At 41.0% G+C, this 17062-nt stretch overlaps 1 protein-coding gene across 1 annotated transcript in view; it reads left to right on the top strand.

The window, feature by feature from the left end:
- The window catches only part of LOC126456281 (X-linked interleukin-1 receptor accessory protein-like 2), a 138582-nt gene that overhangs the window by 109087 nt on the left and 12433 nt on the right, over window positions 1-17062 (top strand). Inside the window, exons 7-8 of the mRNA XM_050092032.1 lie at window positions 7033-7170; window positions 11337-11497. Coding sequence (XP_049947989.1) covers window positions 7033-7170; window positions 11337-11497 — 299 coding nt within the window. The remainder of the gene's footprint in view (window positions 1-7032; window positions 7171-11336; window positions 11498-17062) is intronic.

Below are 17062 nucleotides of genomic sequence, written 5' to 3'. Positions count from 1 at the left end.
CAAGTATAATAGGCACTGTACTAACTTGTGTATCCATGCTAGTGGTTGTGCAATTATCCTGTGGCTCTCGGGTGCACTGGGCCATCTGTAGTTGCTGCCGGATTCATTGCAGTTGGTTGTCCAGTTCATGATGATGGCTGCATAGGTGCTCATTCTCTGTACATGTTTTGTTGTTCTCTTTGCAGATGATCTTTTTGTGGAGTTCGTTGCACTGTGTTGCATGTTGTAATGCAAGATCCGTTGCAGTCTCAATGTCTAGTGGTGCAGGGGGGGGGGGGGGGGGGGGGTCCATGGTGAACAGCAGACTGTCACTGCAGACACCTCCTATAGGGTGTTGCCTTGTAATAACAGAGCCCCACTAATGTCCAAGATGAGACAGTAATGATGGAGGAAGTCTACTGTCCACTCCGAGCACTAGTTCCACCGTTTCAGCCACAAAAAAAGTCCACGGACTTGGTGTATGGTCATCTAGCCAGAGCATCACATAGGCTGTCCCCACTACCAGTATTATTGTATCATTTGCCACTCAGAGTTGTATGGTTGAGGGCTTGTAATCTCCTGTGGTGAGATATGGGGGTAGTGTGCTGATGTCTGTGCCCATATCGACTAGCAGGTACTTGTGTAGCCGGTGCATATAACAAACGGTCGTGCACCATCTGCCTCTGTGTGTGGAATGTTATGTGCTTTGGTATCTCCAGTAGAAAGTTGGCTTGTTGTAGGGAGGCAGGCTGGTGTGCCAGTGTAGTTTGGGTAGCCACACAACTGTCAGAAGCGGCGTGCATTGGCAACAAATCACGCATGAAACCAGCAGTAGCCGCTCATCATTTTGTTTTGGCTGGGCTGTGTTGTAGCAGCCCAGGTGTCGGCCATCTCCCTTGTTTGTTTATTTCCTGCAGGTGCTGGGTCCATGCGCCATGATTGTTGCAGTGCTGCAGGGGTTGCAGCCTGTAGGGTGAGTGGGGTCCACTTGCGGGGGGAGGAGGAGGTTGCCTCGGGTCTGTACACAGTGTCTGCCCCTGCTGCCCTCGTCTGTTGTGTACCGTATCCATTGCTGGTGCGGCAGTTGTAGATGGCTGTCCTGGTGCTGATCAGTGTCCCGTGGTGTGTGAGCGCCAGCATCCTATCAGTCACTTGTAGACGCATTTCCAATGGTGTGTCCCCATGTACTAGATGTGCTATCTGTATATGCTCTGGGAGCTTGAGTAACCATAATGACCACAGGGCCCCATCTGATAGTAGGTTGTTATCAATTTTCAGGCACAGTTTGTGCCATAATGTTGATGGCGTGTCGTCACCCAGCATCATCTCGTTTATGACAAGGTGCAGTTGTTGCTCTGGCATGCGTGACAATTGTTTCAATATTACTGACTTCATAGTCTCATACTTGAGCACAGTCGGGTTATTTAGCAGTAGATTGCTGACGAGATCCGCTTGCTCACTGAGATGGTTGAGAAGTATTAACAGCTTGCTCTGCATAAGCCAAAGCACACTTCTGGTGAGTTTGTGTGAATGGGCGGCAGGTGGAGTTTGATAGATGGTGGGTGGTTTCCATAGTGGTCGTTTTCTGTTGTTCCCACTGAATTGCCCCTGTGCAGTAGTTGCATGGGGTTGCTTGGACCAACTGTGGTGGCCTGATGAGGTGTGGCCATTGTCTGTTGTACTTGTCGGCATGGTGTGTGTGATATTCCGTTTGAAGCTGTGGTGCGACATGCGGCACAGGCGGCTGGGCAGTGATGTCACACCCGTGAAGTTGCGAGGGTCACAGCGCACCTGATACCTCTGTGCCGTCACCTGTGTGTCATATAGAGGCATCAGCAGAATGCGGAAAAATATAATTCCATTGGATATCACAGTTATCTGGCAGTGTTTCTCCGTGTGTCCACTGTGCACAGTGTTCCGTTAGTCATGTTGCAGCCGTCGCAGTTACTGTGGTGGTGTCGGTGTAATGAAACATAGCGCGTGGTGCAGGTGGTGTAGCAAGTAACTCCATGCTAACAGTGTTACACCCCTTGGTCATAACGTGTGTTGTAGTAGGTGGTGTGAAGTCACGGTCGTTCAGAGGGCATCACAAAGTGGGAGGTCCTTGCGTTGTGCCCATAGGATCAACAGCATGCCGTGTAATCATCGCCAGCTGTATAAAATCGTGGTAGAATGTCAGTCCATGTGGAATGGTGTTGATGTCTGGCTCGAACTTGATGCACTTCGATGTGAGTGTGGTTGGTGTAGCAGTCAGGTTGTAATTCTGATATGCATCTTGTGGTCGTAGTGCTGTTGATGTGTCTGGTGTGGTATCCTGATAGCTGTTGACGTGTGGTCATGGTAAAACAGTCATGTCGTGCATCCATACCAGCACATAGTGAGCGTCAGCATATCCCGGTGCAAGCTGGGTTGTGGGCATTGGTGTGGCCGGCGGGTCTGTGACGTCACGCCCAAGGTGTGTGACTTCACCCACGTGATGTGTGAGAGCAAAAGTGGTGTGCAGAAACATGCCATTCTGTTCAAAATCACTGTTAACCAGCCTCTCTGTCCCTGAGGCCACCAAATACACTGACTTTCATGTTGTCACTGACTGTTCAGTGTTTGTTACGTAACTGTGGTTGGTGTCCGTAATTAGCCTGTCAATGCCTGACATCTCAGTAATGGTAGAGACACTAGGTTGATAGGGAGACTTGCGAGTAGCACTTTTATTAGTTGAATGTATAGCAATTGGAATATTGCACTGCAGAATGGCGGGGGTGGCAGGGTAGCACCATTGTTCATTACCATCGATCATCGTTGTCCCTTCTTTATGTAGTCTGATGAGGTTAGTGTCCACATAAGCACTCGTAGCACTACTTTCAGTGTTCAGTAAAGACACTGTGGTCGATAGAAGTTCAATATCACAGTCATTATGTGTGTGTTGATGTGACAATGGTTGCATTGTTGTGCACGTATTAAACCCAGAAGTAGTGGAATTTCCATCTTGTAGCGGTGAAAAGTCGATAGGTAAACATTCACAACACTTGCTGGCTGACATTGGTGTTTGTAGGATCCACATTGGCAAGGTGTTGTATTCTCATGTTGGGTGGAGGCAGAGCAGCGTGTCACACAAAAATGTTGCAGCACGGGGTCAACAATGTAGGAACTGGGTAACGAACACGATGTTTGTGATGTGTAATGACTGTCAACATCACTGATTCACATACACAATATTTATTTACACACGTTATATGGAGGGATACAACTTAAAAACTTGGTGTCACAGAACACACTACCCAAGGTCCAGAGATACTGCTTTTGCAACGATATTCTTGGGGAAGGAAGTCCATATAGCTTGTGTCCCCACAAGTTTTTCACCAAAATCTGCTAGGCATGACTGGCACCAGTTGTTAGCTACAGCACATATTCCTAGTGATTATAATGTACACACATCATAAAAAGTTTTGCATCATGTCAGTTATGACAGTTCCGGAACCTGTACAGAAAATTGGAATAGAGATCAACATAAACATCATTTCCACCCTTTTTATTGCTCATGAAAACCACACATTGCATGTTGTACCACCATACAGTGAGACCTTCGGAGGTGGTGGTCCAGATTCCTGTACACACAGGTACCTCTAATACCCAGTAGCATGTCCTCTTCCAGTGCTACATGCCTGCATTCATTGTGGCATACTATCCACAAGTTCACCAAGGCACTGTCAGTCCAGATTGTCCCACTCCTCAACGGCAATTCGACATAGATCCCTCAGAGTGGTTGGTGGGTCACATCATCCATAAACAAACCCTTTTCAATCCATTCCAGTCATTTTTGATAGGGTTCGTGTCTGGAGAACATGCTGGCCACTCTAGTCGAGCGATGTCGTTATTCTGAAGGAAGTCATTCACAAGATGTGCACGATGGTGGCGCGAACTGTCATCCATGAAGATGAATGCCTTGCCAATATGATTGTGCTATCGGTCAGAGGATGGCATTCACGTATCGTACAGCCATTACAGCGCCTTCCATGACCACAAGTGTTGTACATCGGTCCCACATAATGCCACCCCAAAACAGTAGAGAACCTCCACCTTGCTGCACTTGCTGGATGGTGTGTCTAAGCATTCAGCCTGACCGGGTTGCCTCCAAACATGTCTCTGACAATTGTCTGGTTGAAGGCATATGCAACACTCATTGGTGAAGAGAACGTGATGCCAGTCCTGAGCGGTCCATTTGTCATGTTGTTGGATCCATCTGTAACGTGCTGCATGGTGTTTTGGTTGCAAAGATGGACCTCACCATGGACATCGGGAGTCATAACACAACGTCCTGTGGCTGCACGAAAAGCATTATTCAACATGCTGACATTCCTGTCAGGGTTTCTCTGAGCCATAATCCATAGATAGTGGTTATCCACTGCAGTAGTTGACCTTGTGTGGCCTGAGTGAGGCATGTCATCGACAGTTCCTGTCCCTCTGTATCTCCTCCATGTCCAAACAACATTGCTTTGGTTCACTCTGAGACGCCTGGACACTTCCCTTGTTGAGAGCCCTTCTTGCCACAAAGTAACAATGTGGATGTGATTGAACTGCGGTATGGACCGTCTAGACATGGTTGAACTACAGACAACACAAGCCATGTACCTCATTCCAGGTGGAATGACTGGAACTGATCTGCTGTCGGACCCCCTCCATCTAATAGACACTGCTCATGCATAGTTGTTTACATCTTTGGACAGGTTTAGTGGCATCTCTGAACACTCAAAGGGATGGCAAGTGTAGTGACATCTCTGAGCAGTCGAAGGGACTATCTCGGTGATACAATATCCACAGTCAACGCCTGTCTTCAGGAGTTCTGTTTTTTGTTGTGTGTATTCTTCATGATATACAGGGTGTTACAAAAAGGTATGGCCAAACTTTCAGGAAACATTGCTCACACACAAAGAAAGAAAATATGTTATGTGGACATGTGTCCGGAAACGCTTACTTTCCATGTTAGAGCTCATTTTATTACTTCTCTTCAAATCACATTAATCATGGAATGGAAACACACAGCAACAGAACGTACCAGCGTGACTTCAAACACTTTGTTACAGGAGATGTTCAAAATGTCCTCCGTTAGCGAGGATACATGCATCCACCCTCCGTCGTATGGAATCCCTGATGCGCTGATGCAGCCCTGGAGAATGGCGTATTGTATCACAGCCGTCCACAATACGAGCACGAAGAGTCTCTATATTTGGTGCCAGGGTTGCGTAGACAAGAACTTTCAAATGCCCCCATAAATGAAAGTCAAGAGGGTTGAAGTCAGGAGAGCGTGGAGACCATGGAATTGGTCCGCCTCTACCAATCCATCGGTCACCGAATCTGTTGTTGAGAAGCGTACGAACACTTCGATTGAAATGTGCAGGAGCTCCATCGTGCATGAACCACATGTTGTGTTGTACTTGTAAAGGCACATGTTCTAGCAGCACAGGTAGAATATCCTGTATGAAATCATGGCGGTGAATCGAGGAAGTACAGTACATACTGACGAAACTAAAATGAGCTCTGACATGGAAATTAAGCATTTCCGGACACATGTCCACATAACATCTTTTCTTTATTTGTGTGTGAGGAATGTTTCCTGAAAGTTTGGCCGCACCTTTTTGTAACACCCTGTATTGTGCTTTTCACAGTTTGCTTATTCTGTTATAGCACATAGTTTTTTTCTTCTTTATACATCACAGTTTTTCCTAAATATTTAAATTTGCTATGATTTTGATGTACTTTTCTCCTACTATATTTACAAGTGGTGAGTTAGTTAACATAACTTCTCTTTTTCCAAAGCATATTCTGAGACCAATTTTCTGCACTATTTAACATGTTCAGTTTCCTTATTGTTATTCGAAGAAGACCAAGATGACAAACAAATTTCAGGCAGTTTAAATTTGTGGTGACTTTGGATCTTCCAGTTTTGAAGTTCTCTGGGTTACCTTGTATTATTGCCAATTTGGTGTATTGATGTAATGAGCAGCAGAAACTGAGTCATGACATCTTCTGCCAACCATGAAGGAATGTTTGCATTAATGTGCTCCTGTGTGGGTTTATTATGAAATTCATGTGTTAACAACATGAGGCCTAATGGTGCAATCTACTTAATTTTCAGTGCACTAAATGGGAGTGAGTGATAAATAATGGAAGAACTTCTTCAGTTACAGATCAAATTTATTACCTTGGCCTACCATTATAATCTTCAATTTCAGTGCTAATATAATCAGATGAGCAAGTAAATTGATGATTTTGAGCCACTGGTTGATTAAATGAACAAAATTCTTTAAATGTCTGACTGTTTTTACATTCCCCAGATTAGATATTACATTCAAATTCATTAAGCACTCTCATATAGCTGTCCTTACATTTCTTTCTAGATACATTCAGCTTTTGTTTATCGGCAAGATTTCAGTTTTATGTGAATCTCTTTAACGCTTCTCAACTTAAATTGTGAGTCATTCAGATAAAGACTAATCATTATTAATATGTTGTCAGTCATGTTGCCAGTATAATCACCCACATCATGGATTTGAATCTGTGTATTCCTCCCTCTCTCTTTCTCCCTCCCTTCCCATCCCTCTCCCTTCCTCCTTCCTCCCCCCCTCCCTCCCTCTCTCTCTCTCTCTCTCTCTCACACACACACACACACACACACACACACACACACACACACACACACACACACACAAAGAAATGCATGAACATTTTCTTTTGTGTTACTATATCTAATACTGACAAAAGTGATAAAGGTTAATACTGAAAATAAGGCGATTTAGAATTTTAATTTTTCTGTAGCTAGTACCACTCACACCCTCTTAGTGAATGACAATCTAATGTAGTGTTTGAGCTAATAAGAAATTTTTTTTATATGCTGTAATGTTAATTATGTATTTGTTTTCCCTAAGGAGTAATGTACAGCACGTATAGCTCTTTTTTGTTAAAACTGTTTACATATGTATGTTGGAAAGGTAAAATGGGTATTAGTCAGTTTTTTATGATTGTACTTTTATCATCACTGATAATGGTTGTATATTTCAGATGACAAGGAATATGATGTATTCATCTGCTATGATGAACAAGATTCTGATTTTGCACTAGATGTTTTAGTTGCTACACTGGAGACTTCATATGGTTACAAATGCTTTGCTTTTCAGCGTGACAGTCTAGCTGGTGACTGTAAGTAGCAAGTGTATTTATAGATATTAACAGGCCTATATTTTAAAATATGAACACAATAATTTTAATCACATATGTTTCATAATCACCGAATGCTAAATGTCACGTGACATAAACATATGCATAAGACTCGCTAAGTGGCAAAAATTTATTCTTTGTTGTCCATAATAAACGATAACCATCTTTCTTGTAGTTGATAAAATTTATTCATTCATTCAGATGTGGACCAAAACAAAAGGTCAGACCAAATGACCAGAGAAAAACTTGTCAAGTAACCTTGCATGGAAAAAGAAGACATAATGAAAAAAAGACAAAATTGTGTACATTAAAAATGGGCTATTCTTTGCCTGTAATGAAAGAGGCTTCAAAATTGTACACCATTGGATACAAGTGTTTTTGTCAACAGAAAAAACAGGTGCTGGAAGAGAGAGAAATACAAAGTGTAGAGTCATTTATTCTAGAATGAATACTCAACTATGAGTTATTTCACTCTTTGATAAAATATATAAATAAGTTTTTTGTCAATATAATAACTACAGTAACACACAGATGATGTTAATGTGTGTCGATGAAAGACAATTGCTTCAGCAGGAATGAAGAAGAAAAAGAGAGAGAGAAACATTTTGAAGAGAAATGCCATGACGTATTTTGGGGGATGCGCAAAACACAGGACAGAGTGAAATTCAAATTAAAAGCATGCTGCTTTATAACAGCCTGTTGATTGATCTCCTGGTCAGTTCTTGTGGTAGAAACCACATATTTCAAATACAGATTCTTCAGAAACAAGCCCTATTGCTGTTTTTGTGTTTAAGCAGTGATGAATGAGCAAAGAGCAAATATATGTAGTAACAATTCGTAATTTCAAATACACAGTTTGCTATTACTATTGCTGACTCTAGTCACAGAACCCCAACACTGAAAAATATGCTTGCATTTTGTAGCATTTCCAGCCCTGTGCAACCTGCCTACCATTTACTGCTTATATTATGCCCTATTCTTCCTTCAGGTTACTTAATTCAGCGTGGCTGCATCTTTTTTTGAAGGTTCATGAGTTGATTCATTTGTTATCAGAGTTAGTGTGATGTTTAGAGTGAAATTGTTAGGTATGTTTCTCCTGTATAACAACTTAGGAATATTTTATGATATTAACTGATAAGCAATATTCGCTCTAATGTAATTTCACCTTCATTGCCACGTGTGTGCTACTGACCTTACTATGAAGAAGAATGTTCATGGTGGTGCAGTTACTTGTGAATAACAGTAAAGGAGCTATTAGTTTAAACTGTCTCAGTATGTCATTTTAACTACAAGCTGCCATTAATAATTGTCTCATTGTTTTATTATTAGATGCCAATGACATGCTAAAATTATTGTAAGTAAATAATGTAATTAGTAAGAAAACCAGTACTTTGAAAAAGTTGGTACTTGTCTAGCTATTCAATTACTTTTTAACAGATACTGCCACTTCATAGTTATGTGACATATAAATTATGATGTTTCTTTTCATTTTAATATTCAAAATGTTTTTCAAGACATTTCATTTGGAATTAATCCAACAATAAATGTTTCTAAAATCCCTAAATTGTTATTACACTCCTGGAAATGGAAAAAAGAACACATTGACACCGGTGTGTCAGACCCACCATACTTGCTCCGGACACTGCGAGAGGCCTGTACAAGCAGTGATCACACGCACGGCACAGCGGACACACCAGGACCCGCGGTGTGGGCCGTCGAATGGCGCTAGCTGCGCAGCATTTGTGCACCGCCGCCGTCAGTGTCAGCCAGTTTGCCGTGGCATACGGAGCTCCATCGCAGTCTTTAACACTAGTAGCATGCCGCGACAGCGTGGACGTGAACCGTATGTGCAGTTGACGGACTTTGAGCGAGGGCGTATAGTGGGCATGCGGGAGGCCGGGTGGACGTACCGCCGAATTGCTCAACACGTGGGGCGTGAGGTCTCCACAGTACATCGATGTTGTCGCCAGTGGTCGGCGGAAGGTGCACGTGCCCGTCGACCTGGGACCGGACCGCAGCGACGCACGGATGCACGCCAAGACCGTAGGATCCTACGCAGTGCCGTAGGGGACCGCACCGCCACTTCCCACCAAATTAAGGACACTGTTGCTCCTGGGGTATCGGCGAGGACCATTCGCAAGCGTCTCCATGAAGCTGGGCTACGGTCCCGCACACCGTTAGGCCGTCTTCCGCTCACGCCCCAACATCGTGCAGCCCGCCTCCAGTGGTGTCGCGACAGGCGTGAATGGAGGGACGAATGGAGACGTGTCGTCTTCAGCAATGAGAGTCGCTTCTGCCTTGGTGCCAATGATGGTCGTATGCGTGTTTGACGCCGTGCAGGTGAGCGCCACAATCAGGACTGCATACGGCCGAGGCACACAGGGCCAACACCCGGCATCATGGTGTGGGGAGCGATCTCCTACACTGGCCGTACACCACTGGTGATCGTCGAGGGGACACTGAATAGTGCACGGTACATCCAAACCGTCATCGAACCCATCGTTCTACCATTCCTAGACCGGCAAGGGAACTTGCTGTTCCAACAGGACAATGCACGTCCGCATGTATCCCGTGCCACCCAACGTGCTCTAGAAGGTGTAAGTCAACTACCCTGGCCAGCAAGATCTCCGGATCTGTCCCCCATTGAGCATGTTTGGGACTGGATGAAGCGTCGTCTCACGCGGTCTGCACGTCCAGCACGAACGCTGGTCCAACTGAGGCGCCAGGTGGAAATGGCATGGCAAGCCGTTCCACAGGACTACATCCAGCATCTCTATGATCGTCTCCATGGGAGAATAGCAGGCTGCATTGCTGCGAAAGGTGGATATACACTGTACTAGTGCCGACATTGTGCATGCTCTGTTGCCTGTGTCTATGTGCCTGTGGTTCTGTCAGTGTGATCATGTGATGTATCTGTCCCCAGGAATGTGTCAATAAAGTTTCCCCTTCCTGGGACAATGAATTCACGGTGTTCTTATTTCAATTTCCAGGAGTGTATTTTTTAGATTAAATAGCAGTTCCAGTTGCATTATTGTTTGTCTGCCTTCACATTGAACATGAATCACCAACCAATAATGGTTCATTCTCATTTATATAAATACATTTTAATGAGAATACTTTAATATTTTAAATAGTGAATACAATATGCCATCCCATAATCTGCCTACTGTTTTAGTCCAGTTAGGATTTAATGCAAGGAAATATTTCAAAGTAAGCTATTAAGAAGATTTACATTAATAAATAACTTAAGGAGGTAAAAGGTCTACAAGTAAAATAATGCTGAATTGTTGAAAAAAACTGAGAATTTTGCTACCTTTCAGATTAATCAGAGCTAGAGTGTGCGCGCATGTGTGCGTACACACACGTACATCTATGCGATACAAAGCTGGGTTTGTTGGGTAGAATCCAGATGGAACATGCTGTGAAGCAGCCTTTGAAATCAAGCACCAGACTCTGAATTACGTATGTAGGAGCTGCCCTAGAAACACATCCTTCGATTGCATAATCTTCCTGATTTTGTTCTCTGCTAACCCGCACTCCATACTCATCTCAGATTTGCACAATGCCTGTAACTTCTCATCCTGCTCCCTACACCCTCTTCCCTGTAGTCTCCCTCTTGCTTCGTTCTATCTTCTTCCAACACCCATCCCCCAAAAACCACTCCTCCATGTCATCATATCTTGTGCAAAACTCCTCCTGCCTGCAGCTAGAATGAGTTTACTCTCAAGTGCAACATTCCTATCCCAAGCACCTGCTACCTCTCCCTCCCAGCCACCCACCACATTTCCCCAACCCTTCCTCCCTCCCTCTCTCTGCTTTCCTGTCTTCCTATGTGCACTCAACCCAACACAACCCTTCAGCTTAGTTGTGTTACAGTAATGGTACAATGTTGTGAGCCAGGACAATGTAGCTGTACAGGTGTGTTGGTGTGTGTATATGTGTGTGAATTTTTGTGGGAGGAGGGGGCAGGTGGGGGAGGGGGGGGGGTGTAAATTCTAACTCTGAAGAACCATTCACCTGAAAGCTAGCCAAGTTCTAATCTTGTTCATGTGACGATCGGTGACTTAACATCTCAACTTATTTGGTGATTTCTTACCAAGGTCTTTCCATTACCATAAGAAAATTTACATTATTTTTATTTGTTACAGGGATCCCTGAGACATATGCAAATGCTGTCAAAAAGAGTCGCAGATTTCTTATGGTACTATCGCCAGCACTTGTGGCAAACAACTGGTGCATTTATGCCCTTTATATTGCAATAGAAGCATTACTTAATCTCCATTCTAAAATAATTTGCGTAGAACTGCAGGTAAGTAGGTAAGTGATGAGATAGTCTACCATATTCCCACAGAATTTAGATTTTCTGCATGACAATAGACCTAGGTTGAAGGCACAAACTTGGCTGCCATTTATTGAAGAAGTAATAGGTTAAAAGTCAATATTCACACTTAATCTTTCAATTGTATGAGTCTCCATATCATAACTATCAAGTAACAAATCTTGTTCATGGAATACTCACCAAAAATTCCTCTTTAAAAAGTGATTTCTTATTGTGAGCCCTGTTCTTGGCTTTCAGCTTAGTAAAGTGTGGTACAATGCTGCCATGTCTCAGATATTTTCTGTCATATGTATGGAATTGCAAATGTGACTTGACATTGTGCTGTTTGGGTGATGTTGTTACCTGCTACTGATTGTTGACAGCTGAACATAAGTTCACTTCACCTTTATCAAATTTCCTGAAATACAGGGTGTTTCAAGGTCCCATCAACAAACTTCGAGTGACAGTATGTTGCACACAGAGGATTTTTTTTAAATTTTATATCGAAAATACATCTTTTTGTCTCAGTGTTTCTGAACAGTGGTCATCAGTGAGGGACACAGAGAGTTGTTGTTCTGTTCCTAAACCCGGAGTGATCCTTGTCATTTGTCTGTAAATGGTTCATTCAGGATCCATTTAGGATTAAAACTGTTTTAACTTCTCAGGTCTAGTTATATTCTATGATGAGGTCAGGGGAAGAATAGATGATGTCCATACACAGTACCCTTGATGCAGATTAACAGTAATTATGAGAAAAGAAGTTGCCATCATGAATATGTTGGCAGTGGAAGGCATGATTTGAGGAGACTAGATTTTGAGGATATGTTCGGCTAGCACATGTGTCAGCCACAGTGCACGTAATCATCTGGAGGGTATTGCAGGATTACAGTCTACACATATGCTACCTTCAGAAAATGCAAATACAAGAACTATCCAATTTTGCATCCCATATAGAATTTTTTCACTGGTGTCTTCATCAAAATGCCATTCACATACAGATGTGTTATTCACAGATGAGGCTTGTCTTATGCCTGCCAGTTATTTTAATGATCAGTTTCCTGACTTACTTGAACATATATCATTGCACAAAAGGTTACATCCATGACAACATTCAGTGTGTGGTGGAGAGTATTTCCTGCCTTCCTGTTTGATTAGATTAGATTAGTTTTTCGTTCCATAGATCCGTGTTGAGGAGATCCTCCTGGATATGGAACGTGTCACTTTTTTTTCTTTTTTTTTTTAAAAAAAAGCTGAAATAACAATACTAATAGTATGAATATACACAATACATCATTTGTTTCTATTAAAAAATTCGTCAATGGAGTAGAAGGAGTTGGCCACTAGTAAGTCTTTCAGGCTCCTTTTAAACTGATCTTTATTTGTAACTAAATTTTTTATGTTTGTTGGCAAATTATTGAAGATGAGTGTTCCTGAGTAGTGGACCCCTTTTTGAACTAAAGTAAGTGCTTTTAAGTCCTTGTGCAGATCGTTTTTGTTCCTGGTATTGTATGTATGAACCGAGCTGGTTGTTGGAAAAAGAGATATATTATTTAGGACAAATTTCATTAAGGAGTAAATATACTGAGAGGCAGTAGTTAGTATACCCAGTTCTTTGAAGAGGTTTCTACAAGACGTCCGTGAATTAACTCCACAAATAATACGTATTACACACTTTTGGACTCTGAAAACTTTTGTTTGACTTGAAGAGTTACCCCAAAATATTATACCATATGACGTTATGGAATGAAAGGAGGCAAAGTATGCAAGTTTTCTCACTTTTATGTCGCCTATGTCTGCTAACACCATTAAACCATTTACTAATATCCATGAAAATATCATTAGCAGATCTTTCTAGAACTACACTCGACAAACTATTTATTGCAATACTTGTGTCATCTGCAAACAAAACGAACTCTGCTTCTGGCAGTGTAACTGATGAAAGATCATTAATGTACACAAGAAAAGCAATGGCCCTAAGATGGATCCTTGTGGGACACCACATGTAATTTCTTCCCATTCTGATGATGACTGATGACTTAATTCACTAGTCCCTTGCACTGACACCCTTTGTTTCCTGTTAGCGAGGTATGACTTGAACCATTTTGCAGCACTGCCCGTGACACCATAGAGTTCTAATTTATTTAAAAGGAATCACAGAAAATACCTGCTGCTTGTAACTTGTTATTTAATGAATAAAGTACATTTTCACTGTAGGTGTAAATAGCCTTTTCGATATCAGAACCCTTCAGAAATCCAAACTGTGTTCTTGATAATATATTATTTGTGGTCATATGGTTGAGAAGCTGTCTGTACATTACTTTTTCCAAAATTTTTGAGAATGCTGGCAAAAGTGAAATCGGTCTGTAGTTTGGTGGCATCTCTTTCTTCCCTTTCTTGAATAGAGGCTTAACATCTGCATATTTCAGCCAGTCAGGAAATGTCCCAGTTATAATTGACTGGTTACACAAGTAACTTAGAATTGTACTAAACTCACAAGAACATGCCTTAATTAACTTTGTTGATATTTCATCGTAACCACTAGAATGCTTTGTTTTTAAAGATTTTATTATGGAAGTTATTTCTTTTGGTGAAGTGAGTGACATATTCATGTACCTGAAGCTATTTTTAAAGGCTAGTTTCAGATATTCAAGGGCATTATTTACTGATCCTGACAATCCCATTCTATCAGTAACGGATATAAAGTACATGTTAAATAGATTTGCCACCCTATGCCCATCGGTTACTAATGTGTCGTCTACCCTTAGTGCTATTTGCTCCTGTTCCTTTCTGGTTCTACCAGTCTCCTCTTTCACTATATCCCGTATTGTTTTTATTTTGTTCCCTGACATTGCTATCTTCTTCTCGTAGTGCATTTGTTTAGATGTCTGAATTACTTTTTTTAATATTTTACAGTATTCCTTGTATTTAGCTAAATCATAAGCATTGGAGCTATTCTTGGTCAACAGATACATTTTCCTTTTTGTCTTACAGGAAATCTTTATTCCTTGTGTGATCCATGGTTTTATTATAGACTTCTGTTTAATTTGAGTAACTTTTAGAGGAAAACAGTTTTCAAACATGGTACTGACATTGTTTATGAATGTGTTATATTTTTCATTCATGTCATGAGCACTATAAACATCTTTCCAGTTCATATCTTTGAGCAGCTTTCTAAAACACTCAAGTTTTGGTTGATTGAATACTCTCCTGTACTCAGATTTAGCAGTCTTGATAATCTGCTTAGAATTTACATCTAAAACAAGGAGCTGCGTGTCATGATCTGATAGTCCATTTATTACAGGTTTTATGATATGATTTTGTTCCTTTGATTTGTCTAAAAAATGTTATCAATGGCTGTCCTTGAGGATTTAGTGATCCTAGTTGGAAAGTTTACAGTGTGAGTTAGATTGAAGGACAACATTACTACCTGCAGTAAATGTTTACTGGAAGATTGCATTAGAAAATCTGTATTAAAGTCACCAGCAATCAAAATTTCTTTGTTTCTTCCTGTTAAATAACCCAAAAGAGCTTCTAGATGATTTATGAATAGATTATAATTTCCTGCAGGTGCTCGGTAAATAGTTACTATTATATAGGATCTGTTATGGAATTCTACTTCTGTTGCACATGCTTCTAGATGCTGCTCTAAACAGAATTTATTAACTTTAAATGCGAACAATTTTAGGTTAGGCTTTACCGTGACTGTTACTGACATCAAATGAAACAACAAGATTACTGTTACCAGTCACCGTTTTATTTTTTCCATGACGCGTTTTGAAGGTTTAAACCTCCATCATCGGGTGGATTTACGTTAGTTAGTATTACATATGTGTGTATGTTGTGTTATGGCTTTGGAGGAACTTGTGGCACTGCCTAATGGAGAAACAAGACATTATTTCAGAATATGGTTTTGGATAACTTTTGACAAAAAATTAAACTGATATCTAATGGTAAACTTTAATAAGTAAACTAGAGTACCTCCAGTGGTCACAGGTTCCTTTTTCTGTCGTAACACTTCACATGTATACTGCCACATTTGTAAACAAATATGGCATCTGGAATAAGCTGGGTGCAAGGTTCATACAGCAGAAGAGAAGACATAATCGCAAAGTGCAAAGAAAATACATCGTAACAACATTATTACAGAATAACCGTTTAAATCATTTGGAGGTGTTTGTTTTGAGGTGTCAAATATATATGTGTGTACTTAAGGTGGTATATAAATCCAATTTTGAAAGGTTAAAACAGCTAAACATTCGTACTCGTTTATGCAATCAGGTGAAATGTTAAAATGGCTTAAACTTCATACTTGCTAATAACAATTAGGTAAAATGTTACAGGCTTGAATTACAATGATCATATTGGCTACAGTAGTAAAATCATACATAGATGACACTCTTAGAAGAAAGAGAGAGGAGAGAGAGAGAGAGAGGAAGGAGTGATTATATGAGAGCAAACATTTACATGGCAAGGAGTCTTAGTATTACATGTTGCATATATTAGCTGCCTGAAGGTTGGGGTAATACACTGGTTAATGGTTCAGAATTCTCAAACAGGCATACACATTCAATAATGAGAGAACACTTAAAAACACAACAGAATTCACACAATATGTCAAAAACATACAAGTACCTGATGGAGCCATACTTGCCTCATTTGACATACAAAACCTTTATTCATCTGTGCCAATAGATCCCACGCTACAAATAATTAATGCCAATCTACATAAACACAAAAAAATCCCTTCAACTCACATTAAAGAACTAATGGACCTGCTTGAATTCACACTTTCACACAACTATTTTAAATTTAACAATAAAATCTACAAACAAACAGATGGTCTGGCAATGGGCTCAAATCTTTCCGGATTGTTAGCAGAAATATTTATAAGTAACCTAGAAGACAAAATCTTGAATTCCAATCACCACCTCCTCAAAAATATCATCTACTACTACAGATATGTAGATGATATCATAATTTTAATCAAAGGCACAAAAGATGACATCAGTGAGTTGAATCAGTTTTTCAACAACTCCCATGAAAGCATAAAATTCACAGTTGAACACCAAAAAGATGACAGTATAAATTTCCTAGACCTTACCATTACAATAAAGAATAACAGACATCAGTTTGAAATTTATCGGAAGCCTGCCACAACACATACTACAATCCACAACTCCTCTTGCCACCCCGCAGCACACAAAATGGCAGCATACCGGTACATGATTAATAGAGCTATCCAGTTACCACTCTCAGAAGATAAATGTGATCAAGAAATTGAAATAATAAAACAAACAGCTATTGAAAATGGCTATAACTGCTCCATAGTAGACACTCTAAAACACTCAATAATGGCAAAGCAATCACAACACAAAAAACAAAAAGAAAATAACATCTTCCATACAATCCCCTTTCTGGGTAACATTTCATACCAGATTGCTAATGTCTTCAAACGGAAAGGCATAAGCATATCCTTTACAACAGACAACAAGATTGGACAGAAGTTACCCCACAACATCGGCACACGAAATCCACTTCATCACACAGGTGTGTACA

Source organism: Schistocerca serialis, chromosome 2, assembly GCF_023864345.2.
Source record: "Schistocerca serialis cubense isolate TAMUIC-IGC-003099 chromosome 2, iqSchSeri2.2, whole genome shotgun sequence".
Taxonomy (NCBI): Eukaryota; Metazoa; Arthropoda; class Insecta; order Orthoptera; family Acrididae; genus Schistocerca; species Schistocerca serialis.
This window is presented reverse-complemented; position numbering and strand designations above follow the sequence as displayed.